General features: G+C 48.2%; 1 protein-coding gene across 6 annotated transcripts in view; it reads left to right on the top strand.

Annotated features, from left to right (window-relative positions):
• Positions 1-25,531, top strand: part of LOC126950386 (paired immunoglobulin-like type 2 receptor alpha) — a 60,912-nt gene that overhangs the window by 12,328 nt on the left and 23,053 nt on the right. Inside the window, exons 2-4 of one of the 6 annotated variants that reach the window (XM_050783778.1) lie at positions 4,878-5,696; positions 6,009-6,398; positions 20,372-20,590. In XM_050783778.1, coding sequence (XP_050639735.1) covers positions 5,633-5,696; positions 6,009-6,398; positions 20,372-20,590 — 673 coding nt within the window. In that variant the 5' untranslated portion in view covers positions 4,878-5,632. Of the gene's footprint in view, positions 1-2,907; positions 5,697-6,008; positions 6,399-20,371; positions 20,591-25,531 lie in introns of those variants that run through there. The other 5 variants (XM_050783779.1, XM_050783780.1, XM_050783777.1 and 2 more) reach the window with 5 other exon arrangements.

The following is a 25,531-nucleotide window of genomic DNA, read 5'->3' as shown; positions in this document are numbered from 1 at the left end:
AGACAGAGCCTCACTCTGTCATTACCCAGGCTGGAGTGCAGTGGCACAATCTCAGCTCCCACTGCAACCTCTGCCTCCTGGGTTCAAGCCATTCTCGTGCCTCAGCTTCCCAAGTAGTTGGGATTACAGGCGTGCACGCCCACACTCAGCTAATGTTTGTATTTTTTAGTGGTACTGGGGTTTCGCCAAGTTGTCTAGGCTGGTCTCAAACTCCTGGGCTCAAGCAATCCTCCAGCTTCAGTTTCCCAAATAGCTGCAATTACAGGCGTGAGCCACCGTGCCTGGCTGAAAGGTAATCGTTAAGGAGTGGGCAGGGCAGGAACACTGTCAGAGATGGTGTGGTGGCCAAGGCTAGTACAGCAAATCGGCTGCTTCCTGTGATTGCACGGGTTGGGGGCTCAGTTCCACAAGGCTGCCCCCGCATCAGATGCCAGTCAAAAGCTCACGTGGTGCCTGTGCTTCTGACACAGGGCTATAAAAATTGAGGTTCCCATGATCCCCTCCTTGGGTTCAGTTAATTTTCTAGAATGGCACCTAGAACTCAGGGAAACCCTTTACTCACATGTGCCCCCTTATAAAGGATATTATAGGGCCTGGCGCCAGGGCTCATGCCTGTGATCTCTGCACTTCGAGAGGCTGAGCGGGGAGGTTTACTTGAGCACAGGAGTTTGAGACCAACCTGGGCAACATAGTGAGACCGTATCTCAAAATAAAAACATGGGATATTACAAAGGATAGTGATGAACAGCCAGATACAAGAGATACACAGAGAGAGGCCTGGGGGAAGGCGTGCAGAGCTTCCATGTCTTCCCCAGGTGCTGCACCCTCTAGGAAGCTCCATGAGTTCAGTTATCCAGAAGCCCTCTGCATCCCTTTTGGGTTTTTATGGGCTTCACTATAAAGGCATGAATGGGCCAGGCACAGTGGCTCCTGCCTGTAACCCCAGCACATTTTGAGGCCGAGGTGGGAGAATCAATTGAGCCCTCAAGCGGCAATTGAGGCCGCAGTGAGTTGTGATTGCACCACTGGACTCCAGCCTGGGTGACAGAGAGAGACGCTGTCTCAAAAAAAGACAAAACGAAACAAAACAAAACAAAAAACCTGGCCAATATGGTGAAACTCCATCTCTACTGAAAATGATCGTCGCCTGATCCCCACCCCTTGAAGATGCCTCCACGCCCTCCATACACATTTGGTCAGCACTGACTGCCCGGCACACTGCACTGGGTGACAAGTACCCAAAGCAACACCAGCCAGTGCCCCAGCCCTCAAGCACCTCCCTGTGCAGAAGGAAGACAACACAGAAAAGGGAAGCGTGGTTGTCACAGAGGCCCAGAGGACTGCTGGCTGATGTCACTGAATGGGGAAGTGGTCAGCTGCACGGGCCCTCGGCTCAGTCCTGATGCCACAGTGGATGTTCATGGGCCACGTGACCTCAGGCCAGGCTGAGAACCCCCCTCAGGGCCTCCGTTTCTCTCTGTATGAATTGAGGACCATAACAGAGATGCTGCCTGCCTCCTGGGATTGTCCAGAGAGTTAAAAGCTCTTTTAAAATGCACCTGCTGGGCTGGGCGCGGTGTCTCACACCTGTAATCCCAGCACTTTCGGAGGCTGAGGCAGGCAGATCATGAGGTCAGGAGGTTGAGACCAGCCTGAACAACATAGCGAAACCCCACCTCTACTAAAAATACAAAAAGTAGCCGGGCATGGTGGCACGTGCCTGTAATCCCAGCTACTCAGGAGGCTGAGGCAGGAGAATCGCTTGAACTTGGGAGGTGGAGTTTGCAGTGAGCCGAGATTGAGCCATTGCACTCCAGCCTGGGTGACAGAGCGAGACTCTGTCTCAAAAAAATAAAAATAAATAAAATGCACCTGCTGGCGGGGCGTGGTGGCTCACGCCTGTAACCTCAGCACTTTGGGAGGCCTAGGCAGGTGTATCACCTCAGGTAAAGAGTTCGAGACCAGCCTGGCCAACATGGCAAACCCCATCTCTGCTAAAACTACAAAAATTAGTTGGGTATAGTGGTGGGCACCTGTAGTCCCAGCTACTCGGGAGGCTGAGGCAGGAGAATCGCTTGAACCCGGGAGGCAGAGGTTGCAGTGAGCCGAGATAGTGCCACTGCATTGCAGCCTGGGTGACAGAGTGAGACTCCATCTCAAAATAATAATAATATTAATAAATAAAATAATAAAACAAAATGCACCTGCCATTCTTTCCATCAAGTATGGCCACGAAATGAGGGTCGTGAGGGAAGCAGTGTATCCTCACAGATCCCCAGAAATGAGAGACACAGCCATGCAGGGCCACTTGGGAAAGCACCAGAGTCCCTCGGGGGGGGGGGGCAGAGGAAGCCGGGGGAAATGGGGGTGAGACCTTTTGTTATGCTTTCCATGGAAAAGGCAAGGAAGGGTATGCAGATTTAGGATTGGCTAGTTAGAATAATGTTAGCAGGCTCTGGGGATTAGGGGCTGTCACTTGTTATTTGGTGCCTGGCCCAGGGTGATGAAGGCAGAGAAATACTGCCTCCTGAAAGGTGAGAGGCAGCTAGAAGAGCTGGTTCAGTGTTGGGGCCCTGGATTAGTTGGTTTGCATATGAAAGGCACACTCAGCCAGGCACTGCGGCTCAAGCCTGTAATCCCAGCACTTTGGGAGGCCGAGGTGGGCAGATTACAAGGTCAGGGACCATCTGGGCCAACATGGTGAATCCCCATCTCTATTAAAAATACAAAAATTAGTTGGGCATGGTGGTGTGCACTTGTAATCCCAGCAACTTGGGAGGCTGAGGCAGGAGAATCGCTTGAACCTGGGAGGTGGAGGTTGCAGTGAGCTGAGGCTGTGCCACTGCACTCCGGCCTGGCAACAGAGCGAGACTCCATTTCGGAAAAAAAAAAGAAAGGGACACTCTCAGAGGGGTCATTTGCTAGCTTTAACAACTGGTTGGCTCTGGCAGGGGCAGTCCCTCTTTCTGGTCTTGGAGGTCCAAGATGCCAGAATATCAGCAATACAGTGGGGCTGGGTGAGGTGGCTCACACCTGTCATCCCAGCACTGAGGGAGGCCAAGGCAGGAGGATTGCTGGAGCCCAGGAGCTCGAGACCAGCCTAGACAACATAGTAAGACCCCACCTCTCAGAAAAAAAAAAGAAAAAAAATTATCCGTGTGTGGTGGTGTGTGCCTGTGGTCTTCACTACTCGGGAGTCTGAGGTCAGCAAATCGCTTCAACCCAGGAGCGATGGTGATCGCGTCCCTACACTCCAGTCTGTGGACACTCTAGAACCTTGAGGATAATACGGCCTGATTACAGAAGCTTTACAGCAACTCTTGAAGTCAGGTATTATAAATCTTCCACCTTCATTCTTCATTTGTAAAGGCATGTTGGCTATTCCAGGTCCTTTGAGTTACTGTAAGAAAGTTACAATTGGCTTGTGAACTCCACATCTACTGGGATCAGAGGAAAGCAGGAACAGGGTGGGTGCCAAGGAGGGGCAAGGGGCTGGGGCAGGGATGGATGTGGCCAGTGAGGACAGGAGGATACTTGTTGCGGGAATGTGGGGACATCCAAGCAGTGGTTCTCATCATGCCGTGCAGGGTACTCGCCCCCTCCCTGCCCCTGCTCCCCACACACGACTTCCCATGCCTCTCCCATGAGCACCTGCGCTAAGGGGCTGCATTTAGGCTCCGCCCACATTGGAATCAAGCCCTCCTCCAGGCCCTCCTCCTCCTCCCAGAGCCCTGTCTGAGAGAGAGCCACAGCCCCAGGCTCAGTCCCAGGTCCTGTCACTGCTGTTGGGGGAGGGAGGATGAACAAACCCAGGAGACCTCACATCATCCCAGAGCAGAAATCCTGACACAAAAGGAATCTCCCATGGGGGTTCAGCTGGGTCCAGGGCCTGAAAGTGACATCAATGTGGACCTTGCATCTAAGGAGATCGCACGTGGCAGCACTGGGGCAGAAGACCCTGGGAAGCATGTGCCCTCCAGAGCTACCCAGCGGCTGTTGGCTGTAAGTTCTATGTGGCTCCCACCTTGGACGGCCTGGTAAGCAGGTGACCCTTCAGCCAGGTCCTCAGGCAGGGCAGACCACCCTCTCGAGGCCCTGCCCAGACAGCCAGGGGGTCCCTTGTCCTCTCTTCAGCCCACCGTTGCATGTGGGACCAGTTCAGTCCAAAGCCCCCATGCCTCCGTTTTCCTGTGGGTTGAATGGGGAGAATGAGGCATTGAGGGCCTGGCTCAGACGGAGGGGTTTCCTGAGCACAGGGGAACATGTTTCCTCCGGCCTGTGAAGGGAGGGAGGGAGGGCTGACCTGACTGGCCCTGGGAAGCACAGAGGAGCCTACTGGGGCCAGGGAAGAGACTAAGAGAAGGGAGGCCCGTCCCTGCCTGCTTCTGTCTCAAGAAGGCTGATGCCATTTCCTCTGACGAAATCCTGTCTTCCTGCCCCCACGGCCCCTTAGCTGGAGGGGCCACCTCAGCCTGGAGAGGGTGGGCAGAGCCTCCTACGGAGGGAGCCCTGTGGGCCACCAAAGCTCCCCGCTCCAGCGACCACCCCAGGCAAAGGCCAGCAGAAACCCGTTAGAGATGGGTCCAGGACTGTGTGCGGTGTGCCCACTGTTGCTCTGAGCCTTCACTTCCTTCTGTGTCCAAGGAAGCTTCTGGATCAGCCAAGGGCTCAGGTGTGTGGAGGGAATGACCTGAGGTGCTGTATGAAGGGACGGCCTCCTGTCCTGCACTCAGAAGTTGAGGCCCAGAGATTCTGCCCTTCAGCCAGGCCCAGACGTCTGGGTAGAGGGAGCTCTGGTCCTGGAACTGCCACTGCAAGTCACATGGCCTGGGGCAGGGCTTCTTGGAGCCCTGTCCCTGCCTGTGTAGGATGGGGAGGTCAGAGGGGAGCCTGCAGATCCAGTCTCACGTCTAGGAGGTGAAGGGGTGGCCTCCAGAAGGACCAGTCTGTGTAGGGGACCATCAGCCCCCTCACCCCTTGAGCAAGGTCGTGGTCCCTGCACCAAGGGAGCGGGCCTGGGATGGGAAGAGGCTAGCTGGGCCCTGGTGGTACCTGGGGACTGCATGGGAGTCCCTGCCAGGGAGGGAGAGGGACAGAGGACAAGCTGGGGACTCTGGTGCTTGGGCTGGGGTCTGAGCGCCTGTGACCTCCACCAGCTCCCTCCTCCTCCTCCCTGAGGACTGAATCTGGGACACAGAAGGGCAGAGATTCAGGCCTGCCTTTCCTCTCCCCGAAAGAGCCTGTGCTGGCCCTGGGCAGAGAGAAGGATGAGAAGTGAAGCTGAGTGAGGTGGGGCTGCAGGGATCCAGGTGGGAGGGGCCCAGCCAGCCAAGGTCAGGCCCGGCCCCTCAGCAGGAGGATGGGCACTGGGGCCCTTGGGCAGGGCTGACTTAACACTGACCACAAGGGAGGCCCTTTTGCAATAAGAGGAAAAAAACCAGATGGATAAAGGAAGTGCTGGTCATCCTGGAGGTGCACGGGTTTGAGGAAGGCTCGCGGCCCCCACAGCCCTCTGCGGAGCCTGAGCCCGGCTCCCTCGACTCACCTCAACCCCAAGGCGGCCCCACCACAGGGCCCCTCTCTGCCTGGACGGCTCTGCTGGTCTCCCCATCCCCTGGAGGGGAGCAAAGCCATGGGCCGGCCCCTGCTGCTGCCCCTGCTGCCCCTGCTGCTGCCGCCAGCATTTCTGCAACCTGGTAAGTGCCCAGGACCGCCCAGATGTGGGCTCTGCCCAAACCACAGGAGGGGCCAACCCGAGACAAAGGTGGGACATCTTGGGGAGGGCCCAGGCTCCCACCACCAGGAAACAAGGGCGGGTCCCACAGGGGCGGGTGCCCCCATCCTCTCTCTCCCATGCCTGAAGAGTGGGAGACCCAGGCCAGAAGTCAGTCCAGCCACCTGTCACACGACTGCCTGTGGCTGAAGGTGCGGGAGGGTCTGGGGTCACCCTCTTTGTGTCTTGCGGTGGCTTCAAGGTCTCTCCCCCACTCTCTCCCTCCCACCTCTAGGTGGCTCCGCGGGATCCGGTCCAAGCGGCCCTTATGGGGTCACTCAACGAAAACACCTCTCAGCCCCTATGGGTGGCTCCGTGGAAATTCCCTTCTCCTTCTATCACCCCTGGGAGTTAGCCGCAGCTCCCAACATGAAAATATCCTGGAGACGGGGCAACTTCCACGGGGAGTTCTTCTACAGAACAAGGCCAGCTTTCACTCACAAGGATTACTCGAACCGGCTCTTTCTGAACTGGACAGAGGGTCAGGACCGCGGGCTCCTCAGGATCTGGAACCTGCGGAAGGAGGACCAGTCTGTGTATTTCTGCCGAGTCCAGCTGGACACACGGAGATCAGGGAGGCAGAAGTGGCAGTCCATCGAGGGGACCAAACTCACCATCACCCAGGGTGAGTCCAGCTGCCCCGGCACCTGCCTTGCCCACCGCAGTGAGGCTTTTATTATCACTGGTGACGTCGTCCCTGGTACCCCACTTCTTCTGACGACCCCTAAGTTATCTCTTTGGCCCCTAACACTTCCTCAGGCCTTTGCCACCTCTCCCCTTTTCTCCTCCCCTTGTCTCCACATCTGATCTGCTTTCCCTGACCATTCCCCTCACTGTCCCCTCCAGATCCAGCTCCGCCCCCACTCCTCAGGCCTCAGCATCTGCCAGACCCTCTAATTATCCTTCATTCTTTCTCCAAACTGGGTCTCCAGCCTGGCCTCTCCCCATGACCTCCAGGCAGATTTGATCTCTCCAGGGTGTGGCTCACCCGCTCTTTGTCATGTGTCTCTGCCTGGAGTCCCCATTAGTGCCTCAGGGTGGGCCCCATATCTTGCATCTCTCACAGTCACGAGCTCATCCAGGAACCCCCAGCAGGTGCCCAGTGACTGGCCCTGGGAGCTCTGCAGTCCCTGGGTCAACCTGGGTTCCCATCTGCCCACTTCCTTCTTCCCCTCTGCTTCCCAGAAGTGTCCTTCAGCTCCTCCCTGACCTGTCTCACCTCTTCCCTCACCTGTCATACCCCTCTTCTCCTATATCCATCCCTTACCCTCACTTTCTCCCCAGCCCCTGCAGCCCCTACTCTCCCTGACAAGCCCCTGGGTTCTTCCAGCCGTTCCCTCTCTGTCCTCCACTCTGGTCTTGCTACTCTGTCCTTACCAACACTAAGGGACATGTCTGCAGAAGCAAGAGCAGCAGCACTCATTCACTGAGGCATCATGGCATGGCCCTGGCAAATTGCTTCATGTGCATTGCCCTAGTGAACCCTCACCAAGACTCCTCAATGGCAAGAGGAACTGCTATTCTCTTCAGTTTACAGATAGGGAAACTGAGGTTAACAGAGCCTATACAGCTGCCCAACATCACAGTAGTGGTGCAGATGGGACTTGGAAGGGATGGTGAGGGTGGGGCGTGGTGGCTGACGCCTGTAATCCCGGCACTTTGGGAAGCCAAGGTGGGTGGATCACTTGAGGTCAGGAGTTCGAGACTAGCCTGGCCAACATGGCAAAACTCCATCTATACTAAACATACAAAAATTAGCCAGGCATGGTGGCGCATGCCTGTAATCCTAGCTACTCGGGAGGCTGAGGCAGGAGAATCACTTGAACCTGGGAGGCGGAGGTTGAGGTGAGCTGAGATCGAGCCACTGCACACCAGCCTGGGTGACAAAGTGAGACTCTGTCTCAAACAAACAAACAAACACAATGACAGGGATGGTGAGCTGCAGAGCTTTCTCACCTAACTTCTAGCTATAGGGCCTCACCTATTGAGTTGACCATAGTGTTCGCCTTGACCTACTTTTGAACCTAGCGATGGGATGTGTTGCACTAATAGATCTTCTGTTTTATTCAGAAAGGGCATCAGGGAAATTTGAGCCTAGGTTTATCTGTCTCCAGATCAGTGGGGAGAGGGGAGTTTCTCCTAGGCCCAGGCAGGAAGGGGGTGCATTGTCTGTAGAAAATGTTTTAGGAAACTAATCTTTGGCCAGGGGTTTATTTTTTCTAATCACTTGCACTGGCAACCCTAAACAATGCCAGGGATAAGTTACTCTTCCCTGCAGGGACAGACACTCTCGCTGCCCGTGCCCTGGTAAACCACCACACCATCTTAACCACTGTGTTGGTTTTGGAGCAGATGGAGAGCGGCTCCATAATCCAAATGAAGCAAGACAGCCTTGAACTTTGATTTCCTACGTATTTCCTTAAATGGCCTTTTCTGAGAGATTTGGGTTTTTCTCAGGCCTTCTCTTCCTCTTTCCTTAATTCCTGCTTGCTTTTCTCACTTCTCTGCATAGGTCAGAGTTGTAGTTTTTTTCACTAATAAATTGTTTTTCTGTTTTTTTTTTATTTTTGAGACGGAGTCTTGCTCTGTCGCCCAGGCTGGAGCGCAGTGGCTGGATCTCAGCTCACTGCAAGCTCCGCCTTCTGGGTTTACGCCATTCTCCTGCCTCAGCCTCCCGAGTAGCTGGGACTACAGGTGCCCGCTACCTCGCCTGGCTAGTTTTTTTGTATTTTTTTTAGTAGAGACGGGGTTTCACCGTGTTAGCCAGGATGGTCTCAATCTCCTGACCTCGTGATCCACCCATCTCGGCCTCCCAAAGTGCTGGGATTACAGGCTTGAGCCACCGCGCCCGGCCATAAATTGTATTTTTAATTAATTCAATTAGTTGAATATTCATGCTTATTATTAAAAAAATACAGGAAAATAATAGAGAAAATTTTTTTTTTTTTTTTTTTTTTTTTTTTTTTTTTTTTTTGAGACGGAGTCTCACTCTGTCGCCCAGGCTGGAGTGCAGTGGCCGGATCTCAGCTCACTGCAAGCTCCGCCTCCTGGGTTTACGCCATTCTCCTGCCTCAGCCTCCCTAGTAGCTGGGACTACAGGCGGCCGCCACCATGCCCAGCCAGTTTTTTTTTTTTTTTTTTTTTTTTTTTAGTAGAGACGGGGTTTCACCGTGTTAGCCAGGATGGTCTCTATCTCCTGACCTCGTGATCTGCCCATCTCGGCCTCCCAAAGTGCTGGAATTACAGGCTTGAGCCACCTCGCCCGGCCAAATTTTTTTTTTTTTTTGAGACAAAGTCTCACTCTGTCACCCAGGCTGGAGTGCAATGGCAAGATCTTGGCTCACTCCAACCTCCACCTCCCAGGTTCAAGCGATTCTCCCGCCTCAGCCTCTGAGTAGCTAGAATTACAGGCACCCACCATCATGCCAGGCTAGTTTTTTTTATTTTTGTAGAGACAAGGTTTCACTGTGTTAGCCAGGCTGCTCTCGAACTCCTGACCTCGGATGATCTGCCCGCCTTGGCTTCCCAAAGTGCTGGGATTACAGGCGTGAGTCACCTTGCCCTGCCTTTTTATTAGACAGGGTCTCGCTCTGTCACCCAGGGAGTGTGATCATGGCTTACTGCAGTGTTGATCTCCCAGGCTCAAGTGATTCTCTTGCCTTAGCCTCCCAAATAGCTGGGACTACAGGCATGCACCACCACACCTGGCTAATTTTTGTATTTTTTTTTGTAGTCATGGGATTTTGCTATGTTGCCCAGGCTGGTCTCAAACTCCTGAGCTCAAGTGATCCACCCACCTTGGCCTTCCAAAGTGCTGGGATATAGGCATGAGCCACTGTGTCTGGCAAAAAAATCCAACTGAAGTACCATCATGCTAAGATACAACAAAATAAAGGAGTATTTGTAGCAGATATAAACTAAGTTTGTTGTTGGCTTATTAATGTTTTTTACGTAATTTAACTTTTGTAACCAAACCTAATTGTGTTCTTTGTCACTTTTCTGTTTTATTTCTAAGCACAAAAATCCCAATTTCCACTAAAAGTTGAAAATATTGGCCAGACACAATGGCTCATGCCTGTAATCCCAGCACTTTGGGAGGCTGAGGTGGTGGATCACCTGAGGTCAGGAATTCGAAACCAGCCTGGCCAACATGGTGAAACCCCGTCTCTACTAAAAATACAAAAATTAGTCGGGCGTGGTGGTGCGTGCCTGCAGTCCCAGCTACTCAGGAGGCTGAGGCAGGAGAATTGCTTGAACCTGGGAGTCGGAGGAGGTTTCAGTGAGCCAAGATCCCACCACTGCACTCCAGCCTGAGTGACAGAGCAAGACTTTGTCTCAAAAAAAAAAAAAAAAAAAGAAAAAGAAAATATTTATATTTAAATTCTTAATTAAAAAAAAATTGTATGTAGTGAGAATTTATTTTGGTATACGGCATAAACAACTAAATTGATCTTTATATGAAGTAATTAATCAGTTGTCCCAACCCCATTTACTGCATTTTTATCTGCTTCTCTATTGATACATTAGGCCTGGTTTTAAAATTATTTTTGTAGAAGAGCATCGGTTTCTGGTCAGTCAATTCTGTTTCACTGATCTATCTTTTCTTACGTCAGCACACAGGTTTAGTGACTGTAACTTTACTACGTTTCAATGCCTAAGACGATTTCCATCTCAAACATATTACTCCTTCTTCAAAAACTTTTTTAGGCTGGGCGCAGTAGCTTCATGCCTGTAATCCCAGCACTTTAAGAGGCTGAGGCACGAAGATTACTTGAGCCCAAGAGTTTGAGACTTAACATGGGCAACATAGTGAGACCCCATCTCTACCAAAAAAAAAAAAAAATTAGCCAGTTGTGGTAGTGCAAACCTATGGTCCCAGCTACTCAGGAGGCTGAGACAGGAGCATCGCTTGAGGCCAGGAGGTTGGGCCTGCAATGAGCTGTGATTTCACAACTGCACTCCAGCCTGAGTGACAGAGCAAGACCCTTTCTTAAAAAACAAAGCAAAACAAAAAATATTTTTCTGTTGTTGCCTGTCTGTTCCTTTCCCACTGTTAGAATAAGTTTATCCAGTTTAGGGGAAAAAAACAAAAACAAAAAACACAACACTCTTTTAAGTCACAGTTGCATTAAACCTATAACGCAATTGACAGAAACCGAAATCAGGCTCATACACAATCTTCTCACCCAGGAACAAGGTCCTATTTTATATCCCTCAGTAAACCTTGGTAGTGTTCTGCCAAAGAGCATATAAATGTCTCATAAGATTGTTCAACTGTCTGTAGTGAGCCGAGATCATGCCACTGCACTCCAGCCTGGGTGACAGAGCCAGATCCTGTCTCAGGAAAAAAAAAAAAAAGATTTTTTTACCCTCTATATTTCCTTTTGTTATTAATATGCAAGATTACTTTTTGAATCCTTAATAATTGTCATTGTAAAAGTAATGCATAGGCGGCCGGGTATGGTGGCTTACACCTGTAAACCCAGCACTTTGGGAGGCCGAGGCAGGCAGATCACAAGGTCAGGAGATCAAGACCATCCTGGCTAACATGGTGAAACCCTGTCTCTGCTGAAAGTACAAAAAAATTAGCTGGGCGTGGTAGTGAGCGCCTGTAGTCCCAGCTACTCAGGAGGCTGAGGCAGAAGAATCACTTGAACTGGGAGACGGAGGTTGCAGTGAACCAAAATTGCACCACTGTACTCCAGCCTGGGCAACAGAGGGAGACTCTGTCTCAAAAAAAAAAAAAAAAAAAATGCATAAAATCTGGCCAAGACGGTGGGTTATATGCATGTTTACCATCACCCCTTCCCAGAATCTACTAAAATAATAGCAAAGGGAATTTTTTAAGAAAGAAATCCTCAAGAACAAGAAATATATGAACTGGATGTACAAAAGCAAATTTTGAGAAGCTGGAAACAGACTAATGGAATTTGTTTAGGGCTAAACCCTAAGCCAGTATGGGGAAACCCAGATGAATGGCAATTTATACCACAAAACTCTGTAAAGGTTCAGTAATGTTGGCCCTGAGTACCCCTGAAAGTAGGAGTGAAGATGGGTCTGAAAACTAGAGGACATTGAAAATCTACTTCAGAAGCAGGGAAACCTCCATTCCCCATTCTCCCACCCTAGCCCAAACACAAGAGGTTTGCTTTCCAGAATAGATGAACCAGAGGGCCTCTGGGGCAGCACCCCAGGGATAACTGGCAAGGCGATTGGGGTCTGGTCCTCATACGGAGTCCCCCAGCACCGGGGACTATACCTTGGCCTCAGCTGTGTCTGGGAAGCCTGAGGCTAGAGTCCCTATATGATTAAATGAAACAAACTTCTCCCATGAAACACGAGGAATAAAACAAACATGAAAAACAGAAAGAGGAACCTGGAAGAAACCAAAACAGTTCAGGGAGTATAAAATTTTAAAATACTCAGCATCTCCTTCTATTCAGAAAGTTAAGAGACCTCGTGCATGTGATAAGAGGGGGTGCTTTACAAAGGAACTTGCAAACCACAAAGAAACCACAAAGAAAGCTCTTGGAAATTTAAGATACAATAGCAAAAACAAAAAATTCCATTAAAGGGCTGGGTGCAGTGGCTCACACCTGTAATCCCAGCACTTAGGGAGTCCAAGACAGGAGGATTACTTGAGGCCAGGAGTTCAAGACCAGCCTGGAAAACATAGCAAGAATCTGGCAACATAGCAAGACTCTGTCTCTATAAAAAAAATAAAATTTAAAAATTAGCTGGGTGCGGCCTGTCGTGGTAGCTCGCACCTGTAATCCCAGCACTTTGGGAGGCCGAGGCGGGCGGATCACTTGAAGTCAGAAGTTGAGACCAGCCTGGCCAACATGGCGAAACCCTCCCTGTCTCTACTAAAAATACAAAAAAAATTAGCTGGGTGTGGTCGTGTGTACCTGTAATCCCAGCTACTCGGGAGGCTGAGGCATAAGAATCATTTGAACCCGGGAGGCGACGGTTGCAGTGAGCTGAGATCACACCACTGCACTGCCTGAGTGACAGAGTGAGACTCCATCTCAAAAAAAAAAAAAAAAAAAAAACCTAGCTAGGTATGGTGGCACATGCCTGTATTTCCAGCTACTCAGGAGGTTGAGGCAGGAGGATCACTTCGGGCTGTGAGGTCAAGGCTGCAGTAGCTGTGGTCCCACTACTACACTCCAGCCTGGGTGACAGAGTGAGATCCTGACTCAAAAAACAAAAAACAAAAAACAAAACAAGAGCCACCACTACCACCAAAACAACCAAAATGCACCCAAGTATGAAATTTACTTTTGAGTGTGGGAATAAATATATAAATGGATCAATTCTTTTTATGTGTCAGGTGATGGTGAAAAGAGAAAAGAAGATAACTGAAGTGGAGTGAGTGGGACAGAGATTGCTAAGGGTGGCCCTGTATTCACACTGAACAGGGAAGGCTGCTGTGTGATGAAGCAGAGCCTGGTGTAGGGTAACTGAGGAGACCTTAGAGTGAGGCACAGTTTGGGAAACCAATCAGGGACGGTGGGGGGAAGTACCCTGGGACCAGCAGCAGGCCTGAAGAGCAAGGGGAGGGAGCCCAGAGAAGACTGGAATGTGTAGAGAGGAGCTGTGGCCTCTGGAGTCAGAAGTTACAGGGCATGAGAGCCCACAGATGCGATCCACCAAGGCCAGCTCCAAAAGCACAACGCAGGGATGGAAGAACTGGGGAGCGGACCTGGAGAAGCCCTAGGAAGATCCAGCCTAGACACAGATTGATTGGTAGAACATAATAGAGAGGTTGGGAGAAGAATGTTCCAGTCACACAGGACAAGTGTGGCTGAAGCCAAAAGGAAGAGGCAGAGGTTGCAGGAGGCGGGGAAGATCCTGTGTGGCTTTGAAAGCCAAGGAAACAACTCACTTTCGCTCTGAGTGCCATGGGAGCGAAGGAGCGTTTCCTGCAGGAGTGCTGAGATCCGACTCACGCTTTTTTTTTTTTTTTTAAATTATTATTATTTTTTTAGATGGAGTCTTGCTCTGTCGCCCAGGCTGGAGTGCAGTGGCACGGTCTTGGGTCACTGAACCTCTACCTCCCGGGTTCAAGGGATTCTCCTGCCTCAGCCTCCCGAGTAGCTGGGATTACAGGTGCTCGCCACCACACCCGGCTAATTTTTCTATTTTTAGTAGAGACAGGGTTTCACCATGTTGGCCAGGCTGGTCTCGAACTGTTGACTTCAAGCAATCCGCCTGCCTCGGCCTCCCAAAGTGCTGGGATTACAGGCGTGAGCCTCCATGCCCGGCCCCAACTCATAGCTTAAAAGCATCCCTCTGGCTGTGGTATGGAGGAAAAAATTACAGGTGAGCGAAGTCAGAAGCAGGGAGACCAGGGAGAGATGATGTAGCTTGGCTTAGCGAGATGGCAGTGCATGAGGTGAGAGGTGGCTGATACTGGTTGGTTATATTTTGAAGACAGGGCAGACAGGATTTGCAGATGGATTGGATGTAGGGTATGAGAGGGAGGGAAGCAAGGATGACTCTAAGGTCCTTGGACTGAGCATCCTGAAGGACAGAATTGCCATTTACTGAGGTAGAGAAATGGGGAAGAATGGGTTTGGGAGGAAATCAAGAACTCTGTTTTGGACACCTTACTTTGAGTCGTTACTAGACATACAAATGGAGGCGTGAACAGGTAGTAAGATCTCTGAGTCTAGAGTGCAGGGGGAAAGTTGGCTGGATACATCAACTTGGAACCCAGCCTGGGCAACATAATGGAACCCCGTCTCCACCAAAAAAAAAAAAAAAAAAAAATTTTTTTTTTTTTTTTTTGAGACGGAGTCTCACTCTGTCACCCAGGCTGGAGTGCAGTGGCATGATCTTGGCTCACTGCAACCCCTGCCTCCAGGTTCAAGTGATTCTTCTGCTTCAGCCTCCTGAGTAGCTAGGACTGCAGGAGGGCACCACCACACCCGGCTAACTGTTTTGCATTTTTAGTAGAGATGGGGTTTCACCATATTGCTCAGGCTATCCACAGAAAAAAAAATTTTTTTTTAATTATCTGGGCATGGTGGTGTGCACCTGTAGTCCCAGCTACTCAGGAGGCTGAGATGGGAAGATTGCTTGAGCCCAGGAGTTGGAGGCTGCAGTGAGCCATGGTTGCACTATTGCACTCCAGCCTGGGCGACAGAGGAAGACCAATCAGGATACCACTGATATTTAATGTCACGTGGTGAATGAGATAATCTGGGGAGTGTGGCTAGAGAGGAAGTTTCAGGACTGGGCCCTGACATTAGCTTTGGGCAGATGAAAAGAAATCAACAGAGATGACTCAGAAGGAGCTAAGAGTGAGGCAGGAGAACCAAGGGAGATGGTGTCCCAGAAACCAAATTAATAACTCACTTCATAAAAGGGGGAGTGAGGAGTATCAAATGCTGAAAAGCTGAGTCAGATAAAGAAAATGGGGGTGTAAGATCTAAATTCTCCATGTCAGTAGTAAGAAGTGAGTAGATACCACTTAAAGCAAGCAAATCAAGCAACGGCAATATTCGCATGCTGTTTAGAAATAGGAGGTTAACACCAAAATAAATAGCTAAAGTTGCTGAAAATAGTTGCCTCTGGGGAGTTGGAAGGGAGTAGGAGGCAGGTGCAAGAGGCTGCTGTTTTTTTCTAAGTTGTGTGAAATTTGTTGGGTCTGAATTATGTGCCGATACAACTTGGAAAAAAAAAGTGTTAAATTTAAAAACTAATAAAAGTACTGGTAATACTTACACATAATTTTTAAAATACAGAAGGAAGTTAAATAAAAGGTAACATTCACCTTATCTCCCCAGTCCCTACCACTTTGTGTGGAAGTATTCTCTCTTACAGACACCGACATAAAACATAAATAGAATCAAACCACATACAATGCTGCTCTAGAACTTGCTATTTTTACTTAAAGTAACTTGAATCTCTTTCATTCTAGTATATATACATCTATGTCTTTTTTTTTTTTTTTTTTTTTTTTTTTTGAGATGGAGTTTTGCTCTCGTTGCCCAGGCTGGAGTGCAATGACATGATCTCGGCTCACTGTAACCTCTGCCTCCGGGGTTCAAGCGATTCTTCCGCCTCAACCTCCCAAGCAGCTGGGATTATAGCTGTGTGCCACCACACCTGGCCTATGCCTTTTTAATTTTTTTTTCTTTTTCTTTTCTTTTTTTTTTTTGAGACAGAGTTTCACTCTTGTCACCCAAGCTGGATGAGGTGGCACGATCTCAGCTCACTGCAATCTCTGCCTCCCAGGTTCAAGTGATTCTCCTGCTTCAGCCTCCCCAGTAGCCAGGATTACAGGCACATGCCACCATGCCCACCTAATTTTTGTATTTTTAGTGGAGATGGGGTTTCACCAAGTTGGCCAGGCTGGTCTAACTCCTGACCTCAGATGATCCACATGCCTTGGCCTCCCAAAGTGCTGGGATTACAGGCATGAGCCACTGCGCCTGGCCATTTAAAAAAATTTTTTCGCTGCTCCTTGCAGAGCAGGGCTAACTCCTAGTCATTGTGCTCTGAATCAGCAATGCCTTTTTAAATGGCCACATGCATCCCATGGTAGTGATGTATCATAATTTATTTAATCACTGTTATATTTGAAGACAGTTAAATTGTTGCCACATCACAAACTATAATGTAAAGAACACCCTTCAACACATGCCTTTGAATACTTGGGCAAGCATTTGCATAGGAGAAATTCCCAGCACTGAGACAACTGCAACAAAGGGCACACATAGGTCTTTTACCTTTTGATAGATCTTCCCAAATTGCATTCCCAAAGGTTCTGCCCGTTTATACTCCCATTGTGCATGACAGTTTCTCTCTCCCTAAACACTGGCCAATAACGGGCATTTTCCTCTACTCAAATCAGTTTTTTAAATGGTCTCCTGTATTAGTCTGCATTTTTAAAAATTTTGTTTTTTGCTGGGCGTGGTGGTTCACGCCTGTAATCTCAGCACTTTGGGAGGCTAAGGCGGGCAGATCACTTGAGGTCAGGAGTTCGAGACCAGCCTGGCCAACATGGTGAACCCTTGTCTCTACTAAAAATACAAAAATTAGCCGGGTATGGTGGCATGCACCTGCAATCCCAACTACTTGGGAGGCTGAGACACAAGAATCCCTTGAAGCCGGGAATTGGAGGTTGCAGTGAGCCAAGGTTGCACCACTGCACTTTTTTTGTTGTTGACAGAGTGACACTATGTCAAAAAGAAAAAAAAAACTGGAAAAAAAAATTTTGTTTTTGGGACAAGGTCTCACTCTGTTGCATTGGCAACAGAGTGCAGTGGCACACTCATAGATCACTGTAGACTCAACCTCCTGGGCTCAAGCGATCCTCCCTCCTCAGGCTCCTGAGTATCTGGGACTATAGGCATGGGCCATCACACCCAGCTAATTTTTGTATTTATCATAGAGACCGGGGGAGCAGGGGGTCTCACTATGCTGCCCAGGCTGGTCTCAAACTCCTAGGCTGAAGTGATCTGCCCACCTCAGCCTCCCGAAGTGCTGAGATTATAGGCATGAGCCACATTGCCCAGCTTTGAAAAAACAAAACAAAACAAAAAACTTTTGAATTAATATTAGCATTAGGATTATGGTATCTTTGGCCAGGTGCGGTGGCTCAAGCCTGTAATCCCAGCACTTTGGGAGGCCGAGATGGGCGGATCACGAGGTTAGGAGATTGAGACCATCCTGGCTAACACGGTGAAACCCCGTCTCTACTAAAAAATACAAAAAACTAGCCGGGCGAGGTGGCGGGCGCCTGTAGTCCCAGCTACTCGGGAGGCTGAGGCAGGAGAATGGCGTAAACCCGGGAGGCGGAGCTTGCAGTGAGCTGAGATCCGGCCACTGCACTCCAGCTCGGGTGACAGAGCGAGACTCCGTCTCAAAAAAAAAAAAAAAAAAAAAAAAAAAAAAAGGATTATGGTATCTTTTTATGAAATGGATTCAAATTGCATAGTTTTCCATCTTTATGTTCTGGAAACTTCTATGTGGGAATTCTATGTTCCTTAAATTTTAACAAGAACTTATTTATAAAACTTCCTGAGCATGGAGACCTTATGAAAGGTAGTTCTTTCATAGCCTTCTCATTTCTTCTTTGTCTACTGATCATTAACCCATTTATGCCAGAGGCTGCAGATTTTTTGTGTGAAAGATCAGACCTTGGCGATGACCTTGAGCAGGAGCATATAAATAACTCACACAAGCTTAGCGTTCCAATAATGGAACACTAGGCATAAATAAGGTATACTACTTTTTTTGTTTGTTTGTTTTGAGACAGAATCTCGCTCTGTCACCCAGGCTGGGGTACAGTAGCGTGATCTTGGCTCACCGCAACCTCCGCTTCCCAGGTTCAAGTGATTATCCTGCCTCAGCCTCCCAAGTAGCTGGGATTACAGGCACCCACCACCACACCCAGCTAAGTTTTGTATTTTTAGTAGAGATGGGGTTTCACCACGTTGGCCAGGGCTGGTCTCAAACTCCTGACCTCAGGTGATCCGCCCACCTCAGCTTCTCAAAAGTGCTGGGATTATAGGCATGAGTCACTGTGCCTGGCCCCAAGGTATACTAGTTCTTAAATCAATTTTTAAAAATATCACCCAGGCCTGGCTCAGAAGCTCATGCTTGTAGTCCCAGCTAATCAGGAGGTTGAGGCAGGAGGATCACTTGAGCCCAGGAGGTGGAGGCTACAGTGAGGTAGGATTGTGCACTCCAGCCTGGGCAACAGAGCAAGACCCTGTCTCAAGAAAACCCAAAAGACACCCATTTCACAGATATTTTAATATTTAACAATCTATAATTGAGCATATACTCACTCATGATTGCAACTGGCTTTTGTTGTCATTAGGTTTGCTAGTCTTGTCTACCTTCTTGTTGTTGCTCCTTTAAATAACCAGTTTCTGCATTTATTTTGCTTGTGGCTATCTGTTCCCTAATAAATTTATTCCTATGTAACTTTTCATTACTTTCTTCCTCTGAGTTTCCTTACAGCTGTCTCCTCTCTGGGGTTTCTTCTTTGGAAACTGAATATTTTGTTTAAAAAATTTATTCCCATTTTAAGTAATAAAAGCATTTCATACTGAGTTTAGCTTAGAGTGTTGCTTTAGTCATACACCAGGGTTCTTTTTAAAAATATGTATTACTCTAGTTTTTATTTTCTAAATAGTATGTTATTATATATGTCTCCTTTAAGTAATTAAAACATTTTAAAATTCCCAATAGAGACATAGCATTTACACTTTTAGTAATTTCTCTTAAGAGTGGACGAAGATTTTAGTTCATCCTAACCTGAAGACATTAAGGAGCCTGATTTTTTGTCCTGTGGCTGAGTACTATGTCAATTTTTTAAGGGTGCATGAAACATCTATAAAGAAGGTGTCACTTGTTTGTAGGATGTGAAGGTCAATATATATTAATGTGACCTTAAAAACATATTTTCAATATACAGTAGGTTTTTTTACAGATGTGTTCTCACTTATTAAGACAATTCTGGATTGGCACGGTGGCTCACGCCTGTAATCCCAGCACTTTAGGAAGCTGAGGCAGGCAGATCACCTGAAGTCAGGAGTTGGAGACCAGCCTGGCCAACATGGTGAAACCCTGTTTCTACTAAAAAAAAGAAAAAAAATACAAAAATTAGCTGGGTGTGATGGCATGTGCCTGTGATCCTAGCTACTTGGGAGGCTGAGGCAGGAGAATCACTTGAACCTGAGAGGTGGAGGTTGCAGTGAGCCGAGGCTGCACCACCGCACTCCAGCCTGGGTGACAGAGCGAGCCTCCGTCTCAAAAAAAAAAAGATAATCCTGTAAAAAGACACATTGTATGATTCAGCTAATACGAGGTATTTACAGTAGTCAAATTCATAGAGACAGAAAGTAGAGGGGTAGAAGGGTGGTTGCCAGGGACTTCGGGACACAGGAATGAGGAGTTGATGTTTAACACATAAAATATTTCCATTGAGGAAGATGCAAAGGTTCTGGAGTTGGATGGTGTGATGGTTGCACAGCACTGTGAATGTGCTTGATGCCACTGAATGGTGCATGTAGAAATGGTTAAAATGACATATTTTATGTTACCTGCATTTGCAACAATAGACTCTTTTTGATCCTGTGATTTAGTTATCCCTATTTGTGAGTGAGGAGATGAGGTTCTGAGGTCACCCTACTGATAACTGACGTAGAATCAGGTTTTAACTGAGTTGCCTGTTAAGTTGAATTTGAGGAGGAAGAAATAAAATGAAAGGAAGGAAGAAATAAAAGGGAGGAAGGAAGGAAGGAAGGAAGGAAGGAAGGAAGGAAGGAAGGAAGGAAGGAAGGAAGGAAGGAAGGAAGGAAAGAGGGAGGCAGGGAGGGAAGGAGGGAGGAAGGGAGGAAGGAAGGAAGGGAAGGAAAGGGAAAGGAAAAGAAGGAAGGGAAAAATAAAAGGAACTGAGTCATCTGCATTGAAAGCTGTTAGCATGTCACCCTGTTCCCCACTCCCTGTGTGGGCTTCAGAGAGGATCTCCCTCACCACTAATGTCCCCCAACCTAGAAAGCAGCACACCATGCCTTTTACCCAGACACCCTGCACCCCCAGGGGAGGGTCTGTTCATTCCTCATCTCTCCCCAGCTGTCACGACCACCACCCAGAGGCCCAGCAGCATGACCACCACCCGGAGGCCCAGTAGCGCAACCACCACAGCCGGCCTCAGGGTCACACAGGGCAAACGACACTCAGACTCTTGGCACCTAAGTCTGAAAACTGCCGTGGGGGTGACAGTGGCTGTCGCTGTGCTCGGAATCATGATTTTGGGACTGATCTGTCTTCTCAGGTGGAGAAGAAGGAAAGGTAAGTGCCCAGGACTCATCCTCTCCCCAAGCCTCCCATCTGGGGGTTTCTCAGAGCCTACCTGCAGCTATGGGGCTTCTGAAATATGCAGACCCTGCCTGCTCCCCTCAAGCCCGCCTCCCTCAAGCCCACCGAGGCCGACTTCATGGCCTGTGCTGGGTTGTCTGCATTTGTGAGGCTCCTGCAGTGGGGCGGGGCAGGGTCACATATGAGAGCCCACAGCCCTTTTCACACAGCCGATCCCCACCCAGTTCTCTCTCAGTCATCACGCATCTACCTCCCCTGAAGGTTCCTGGGGAGGGGAGGGTCTCCCCTGGCAAAAGGACAGAGAGAGCAGAAGGGAACGGAAGTAGGCTGAGCTCAGCAGGCACTGGCCGACTGCCCACCTGCCACGGCCTGGCTTGAAACTGGAGAAGCAAAGTAGATAAAGCATAAACCATAGACTGCTCTCAGTGAACTAGGGGTGTGGAGTTGTCAGTTGCCTTAAGGACTAATTGCTTCATTGAGAAAGAACTACGGCAGCACTTAATAAGGGTAGGAGGAAGGAGAGGTAATCAGAGAGACAGGACTTCCCAGAGGAGGTGATATATGCAAAAGTCTCAAAGAAGAAAAAGAATTAGCCTGGCAAGTGGTGAGGGTGGTGTAGAGGTCACTCACTTTCCGTGCGGGTGGAGGAAACCATTCCAGGAGCTGTAGGAATCTCAGTGCTGGTGGAGGAGGCAGGAGAGGAGGGGATCTTGGAAATCACACCCAAGAGCCTCCAATCCCAGAGGCAGTGTGAAGCAGTAAAGGGTGACCTCAGCTCCCGTGAGAGACCTCCGTCTGTGAAGGAGTGGCCAGAGGTGGGCCAGGCTGGGTCAGTGCAGTACAGGGGTGAGGTGGAGAGAGGGAAAGGGCCAGATCCTGGAAAAGATTAAGTAATAAAACCAAAGAGGTGAGGTGCAGTGCGGTGGCTCACGCCTGTAATCCCAGCATTTTGGGAGGCTGAGGCAAGAGGATTTCTTGAGCCCAGGAGTTTGATACCAACCTGGGCAACACAGGGAGACCCTGTCTCTACAAAAAAAAAAAAAAGAAAATTAGCTGGGCATGGTAGCCTGTGCTTGTAGTACCAGCTACTGAGAGACTGAGATGTGAAGACTGCTTGAGCCCAGGAGTTTAAGGTTACAATGAGCTATGATTTCACCACTGCACTCCAGCCTGGGAGACAGAGCAAACTATCTCCAAATAAATATAAAAATAATAAAAAAAAATTTTTTTTATAAAGACATTTGGTTGGCTGGTCAGGGTGGCTCATGCCTGTAATATCAACACTTAGGGAGGCCGAGGCAGGATAATCTCTTGAGCCAAGGAGTTCAAGATCAGCCTGGGCAACTTGGCAAAACCCCATATCTACAGAAAATACAAAAATTAGCTGGCTGTGGTGGTGTGCGCCTGTGGTCCCAGCTACTCCAGAGGCTGAAGTGAGAAGACTGCTTGAGCCTGGGAGGTCGAGGCTGCAGTGAGCTGTGATTGTGCCACTGTACTCCAGCCTGGGTGACAGAGCAAAACCTTATCTCAATAAATAAATAAATAAATAAGTTGATTGTTAGATTGGTGTAGGGGCAAGGGAGCAGGAATAAGCCCCTGTTTCCATTTGAGTGGATGAGGCTGTAATGAAATCACCAAGTACAATGATGAAGAGAGGAGGAGATCACGCTTGGAGGGGAACAATGCCTCGTTTAATTTGGGATCCGTTACACTGGGGATCCACGTGTGGCATCTCAGCAGAGTTGTCCATTGGAAACTCAGAGTACACATTTACAGTTCAAAAGAGAGGACAAGGCCTGAGGCATTAATGAGTTCCACCCCAACATTCTCCAAACCTGATCTGAACTTACCATCAAGAACGTTTGCAATGGGCTGGGCGTGATGGCTCCCGCTCATGCCTGTAAGCCCAAAACTTTGGGAGGCCAAGCTGGGTGGATCACTTGAGCCCAGGAGCATGAGACCAACCTGGCCAATGTGGTGAAACCCTGTCTCTACTAAAAATACAAAACTTAGCCAGGTGTGGTGGTACGCACCTGTAGTTCCAACTACTGGAGAGGCTGAGGTGGGAAAATTGCTTGAGCTCAGGAGGCAGAAGTTGCAATGAACTGAGATCATACCACTGCACTCCAGTCTGGGTAATAGAGTGCAAGGAGATTTGCTCTATCAGCTATGAAAGCACAGAGGGGAGGAGCACGGGGTCGGGGCTGCCTGCAGTCAGATTCTGGCCTCACACCCTCGCCAGGGAAACAGGCTTGCTGGTACAAAGGCTGTGCACCTCAATTTCCTCATGGCAAAGGGAGTGAAGATGGTACCTACGTGGGGTTGTCCTGATGATTAAATGTACTGTGTTTAGAATAGATCTAGCAGAGGGTGTGCCACAGGAGCATAAGCACTTAGAATGACTCAACAGTGGGCATTAAACCAGGGAACACTGGCTCTCATGGGAGTACCATCGTATGAATACATTTAAAACAAAAGACAAAATGGTACGATATTGGCATATTCATACACGGATAAAGTAATGGAAGAAAAGAGGAAAATGTAAGTATAACAGAATGAAAACAGACCCAAATATATGTGGGAATTTAGTTGGTTAAAAGGTTTCTAATCAATGGAGAAAGATAAGTAATTCAATGAATGGTGCTGGAACTATTCAGTAGCCATCTGAGAAAAAACAACATTATCTCCTTAACTCATAATTTGTACCAAAATAAATTCCACAGGGATCAAAGATTTAAATGAGAAAAAAAAAAAAACAAACCCTAGTACCAGAAGAAAATGTGAGATTATTTCATAATCAAGGAGTAGAGACAGTCTTCCTCAGTATGACCAAGCCCCAAAGCCATGGATTAAAATATTAAAATCTGGCCAGGCACGGTGGCTCATGCCTGTAATCCCACCACTTTGGGAGGCTGAGGCAGGCGAATCACTTGAGGTCACGAGTTCAAGACCAGCTTAGTCAACAGGGTGAAACCCTTTCTCTACTAAAAATACAAAAATTAGCTGGACATGGTGGTGCACCCCTGTAATCCCAGCTACTCGGGAGGCTGAGGCATGAGAATCGCTTGAATCCAGGAAGTCGAGGCTGCAGTGAGCTGAGATCACACACAGATGCACTCCAGCCTGGGCGACAGAGCAAGACTCTGTCTCAAAAAAAAAAAAAAAGAAAAAAAAAATTAAAATCAACCACTTAATTTTTTTTTAAAATTCTGCAGAACAAAAACCACAGCACTTTTCTCCTGAGAATGAGTAAGAGGGTCAGGGAATTGAAGAGAAAGTTTGACATAATCACTGAGGAAACAGGAAGTGGAGTTTGAGGATTCAGCTCAGATGAGAAACTGTAAATCTATAATAGCAGCGTTGTGCATGGCGCATTTTCCCCCAGCAGTAGTCAACCATTCAGATTTTGAGACCTTAGTGATTTTTGTTGGTCAGGAATTGTCAGTTGCTACCACCAGGGACCAGAAGTAACAGTGGCTTAAACAAGACAGAGCTGGGTTATTTTTTCCTCTTGTAAACAGATCTGGAAGCAGACAGCACATCACTGTTCTTAGACACTCAGGTTCCTACCTTTCTGATTTACCAGCCCTGATGCTGGCTTCTGTCCCGAAGGTTGCCTCATAGCCCAAGATGGCTGCAAGGATTCCAGCCACTATTTCTGGGTTTCTGGCAAAAAATAGGAGAAAGGAAGAAAGGGAAAAAAAACCCCCACTATGCCTCAACTATCTGTTCCCTTTTAAAGAGTCTTCCTGAAAGACCTAACAACTTCATGTGTGAGAGCCCCCAGCCCTCTCCACACAGCCGACTCCCCCCACCCCAGTTTATATCTTATTGGCTAGAATTTGGTCATATATCCCACAGCTATCTGTAGGGGGAATCCTCCCACTCCACATAAAATCAATTTTCTGTAACTAAGAATAATTGAATAGATATTGGGTAATCAAATAGCATTTCCGCCATAAGACACCCCCAGGATTAGAGATTTGCCAGCTAAGTGTGGCAGACAGACAGGAGATCACAGGTCAAGGAGCTAGTGAGAAGGCAGGAATGGAGAGCAGAGGGGTCAGCAGGGAGTCTGAATAATCTGTAGAAAAGTAGATTATCAAGGGATAAGAGTTCAATGAAGTCTAAGAACAGGTACAGTGGGATAATGACAAAAGGCAGCTGGAACGTTTCCAGGCTTATTCTGTGAGATCACCATTACCATGATACCAAAACCAGACAAAGATACTACAAGAAGAAAAAAAAACAACTACAGACTGATAACCCTGATGAATATTGATGTAAAAATCTTCAACAAAATAATAACAAACCATATTCAACAGCATGGCAAAAGAATTATACACCATGAGCCGGGCACAAGAATCACTTGAACCTGGGAGGTGGAGGTTGCAGTGAGCTGAGATTGTGCTATTGACACTCCAGCCTGGGTGACAGAGTGAGACTCCATCTCAAAAAAAAGGAGGAGGAGCTGAATCGGAAAAAAAAAAAAAAAAAAAAAAAAAAAAAAGAGATCAATATACCAATGGAATAGAATACAGAGTCTAGAAATAAACCCTTGCACATATGGTCAAAAGACTTGACAAGGGTACCAAGAGCACTTAATGGGCAAAGGACAATCTCTTCAACAAATGGCATTGGAAAACTGAATATCCACACCAAAGAATGAAGTTGGATCCTTATCTTATACCATACACAAAATTTAACTCCAAATGGATTAAAGACCTAAAAGTAAGACCCCAAACCATAGGGAAAAAGCCTCATGACTTTGAGTTTGGCAATAATTTCTTGCCTGTGATACCAAAAGCACAAGCCACAAAAGAAAAAATAGACAAATAGGACCACATTAAACTTAAACGTTTTTTCATTAAAGGACATAATCAACAGAATCCAAAGGCAACCTACAGAATAGGG

The sequence above is a fragment of the Macaca thibetana genome, chromosome 3 (assembly GCF_024542745.1).
Source record: "Macaca thibetana thibetana isolate TM-01 chromosome 3, ASM2454274v1, whole genome shotgun sequence".
NCBI classification, from domain to species: Eukaryota; Metazoa; Chordata; class Mammalia; order Primates; family Cercopithecidae; genus Macaca; species Macaca thibetana.
Note: the sequence above shows the minus strand (reverse complement) of the source record. Positions and strands in the feature narration are given on the sequence as shown.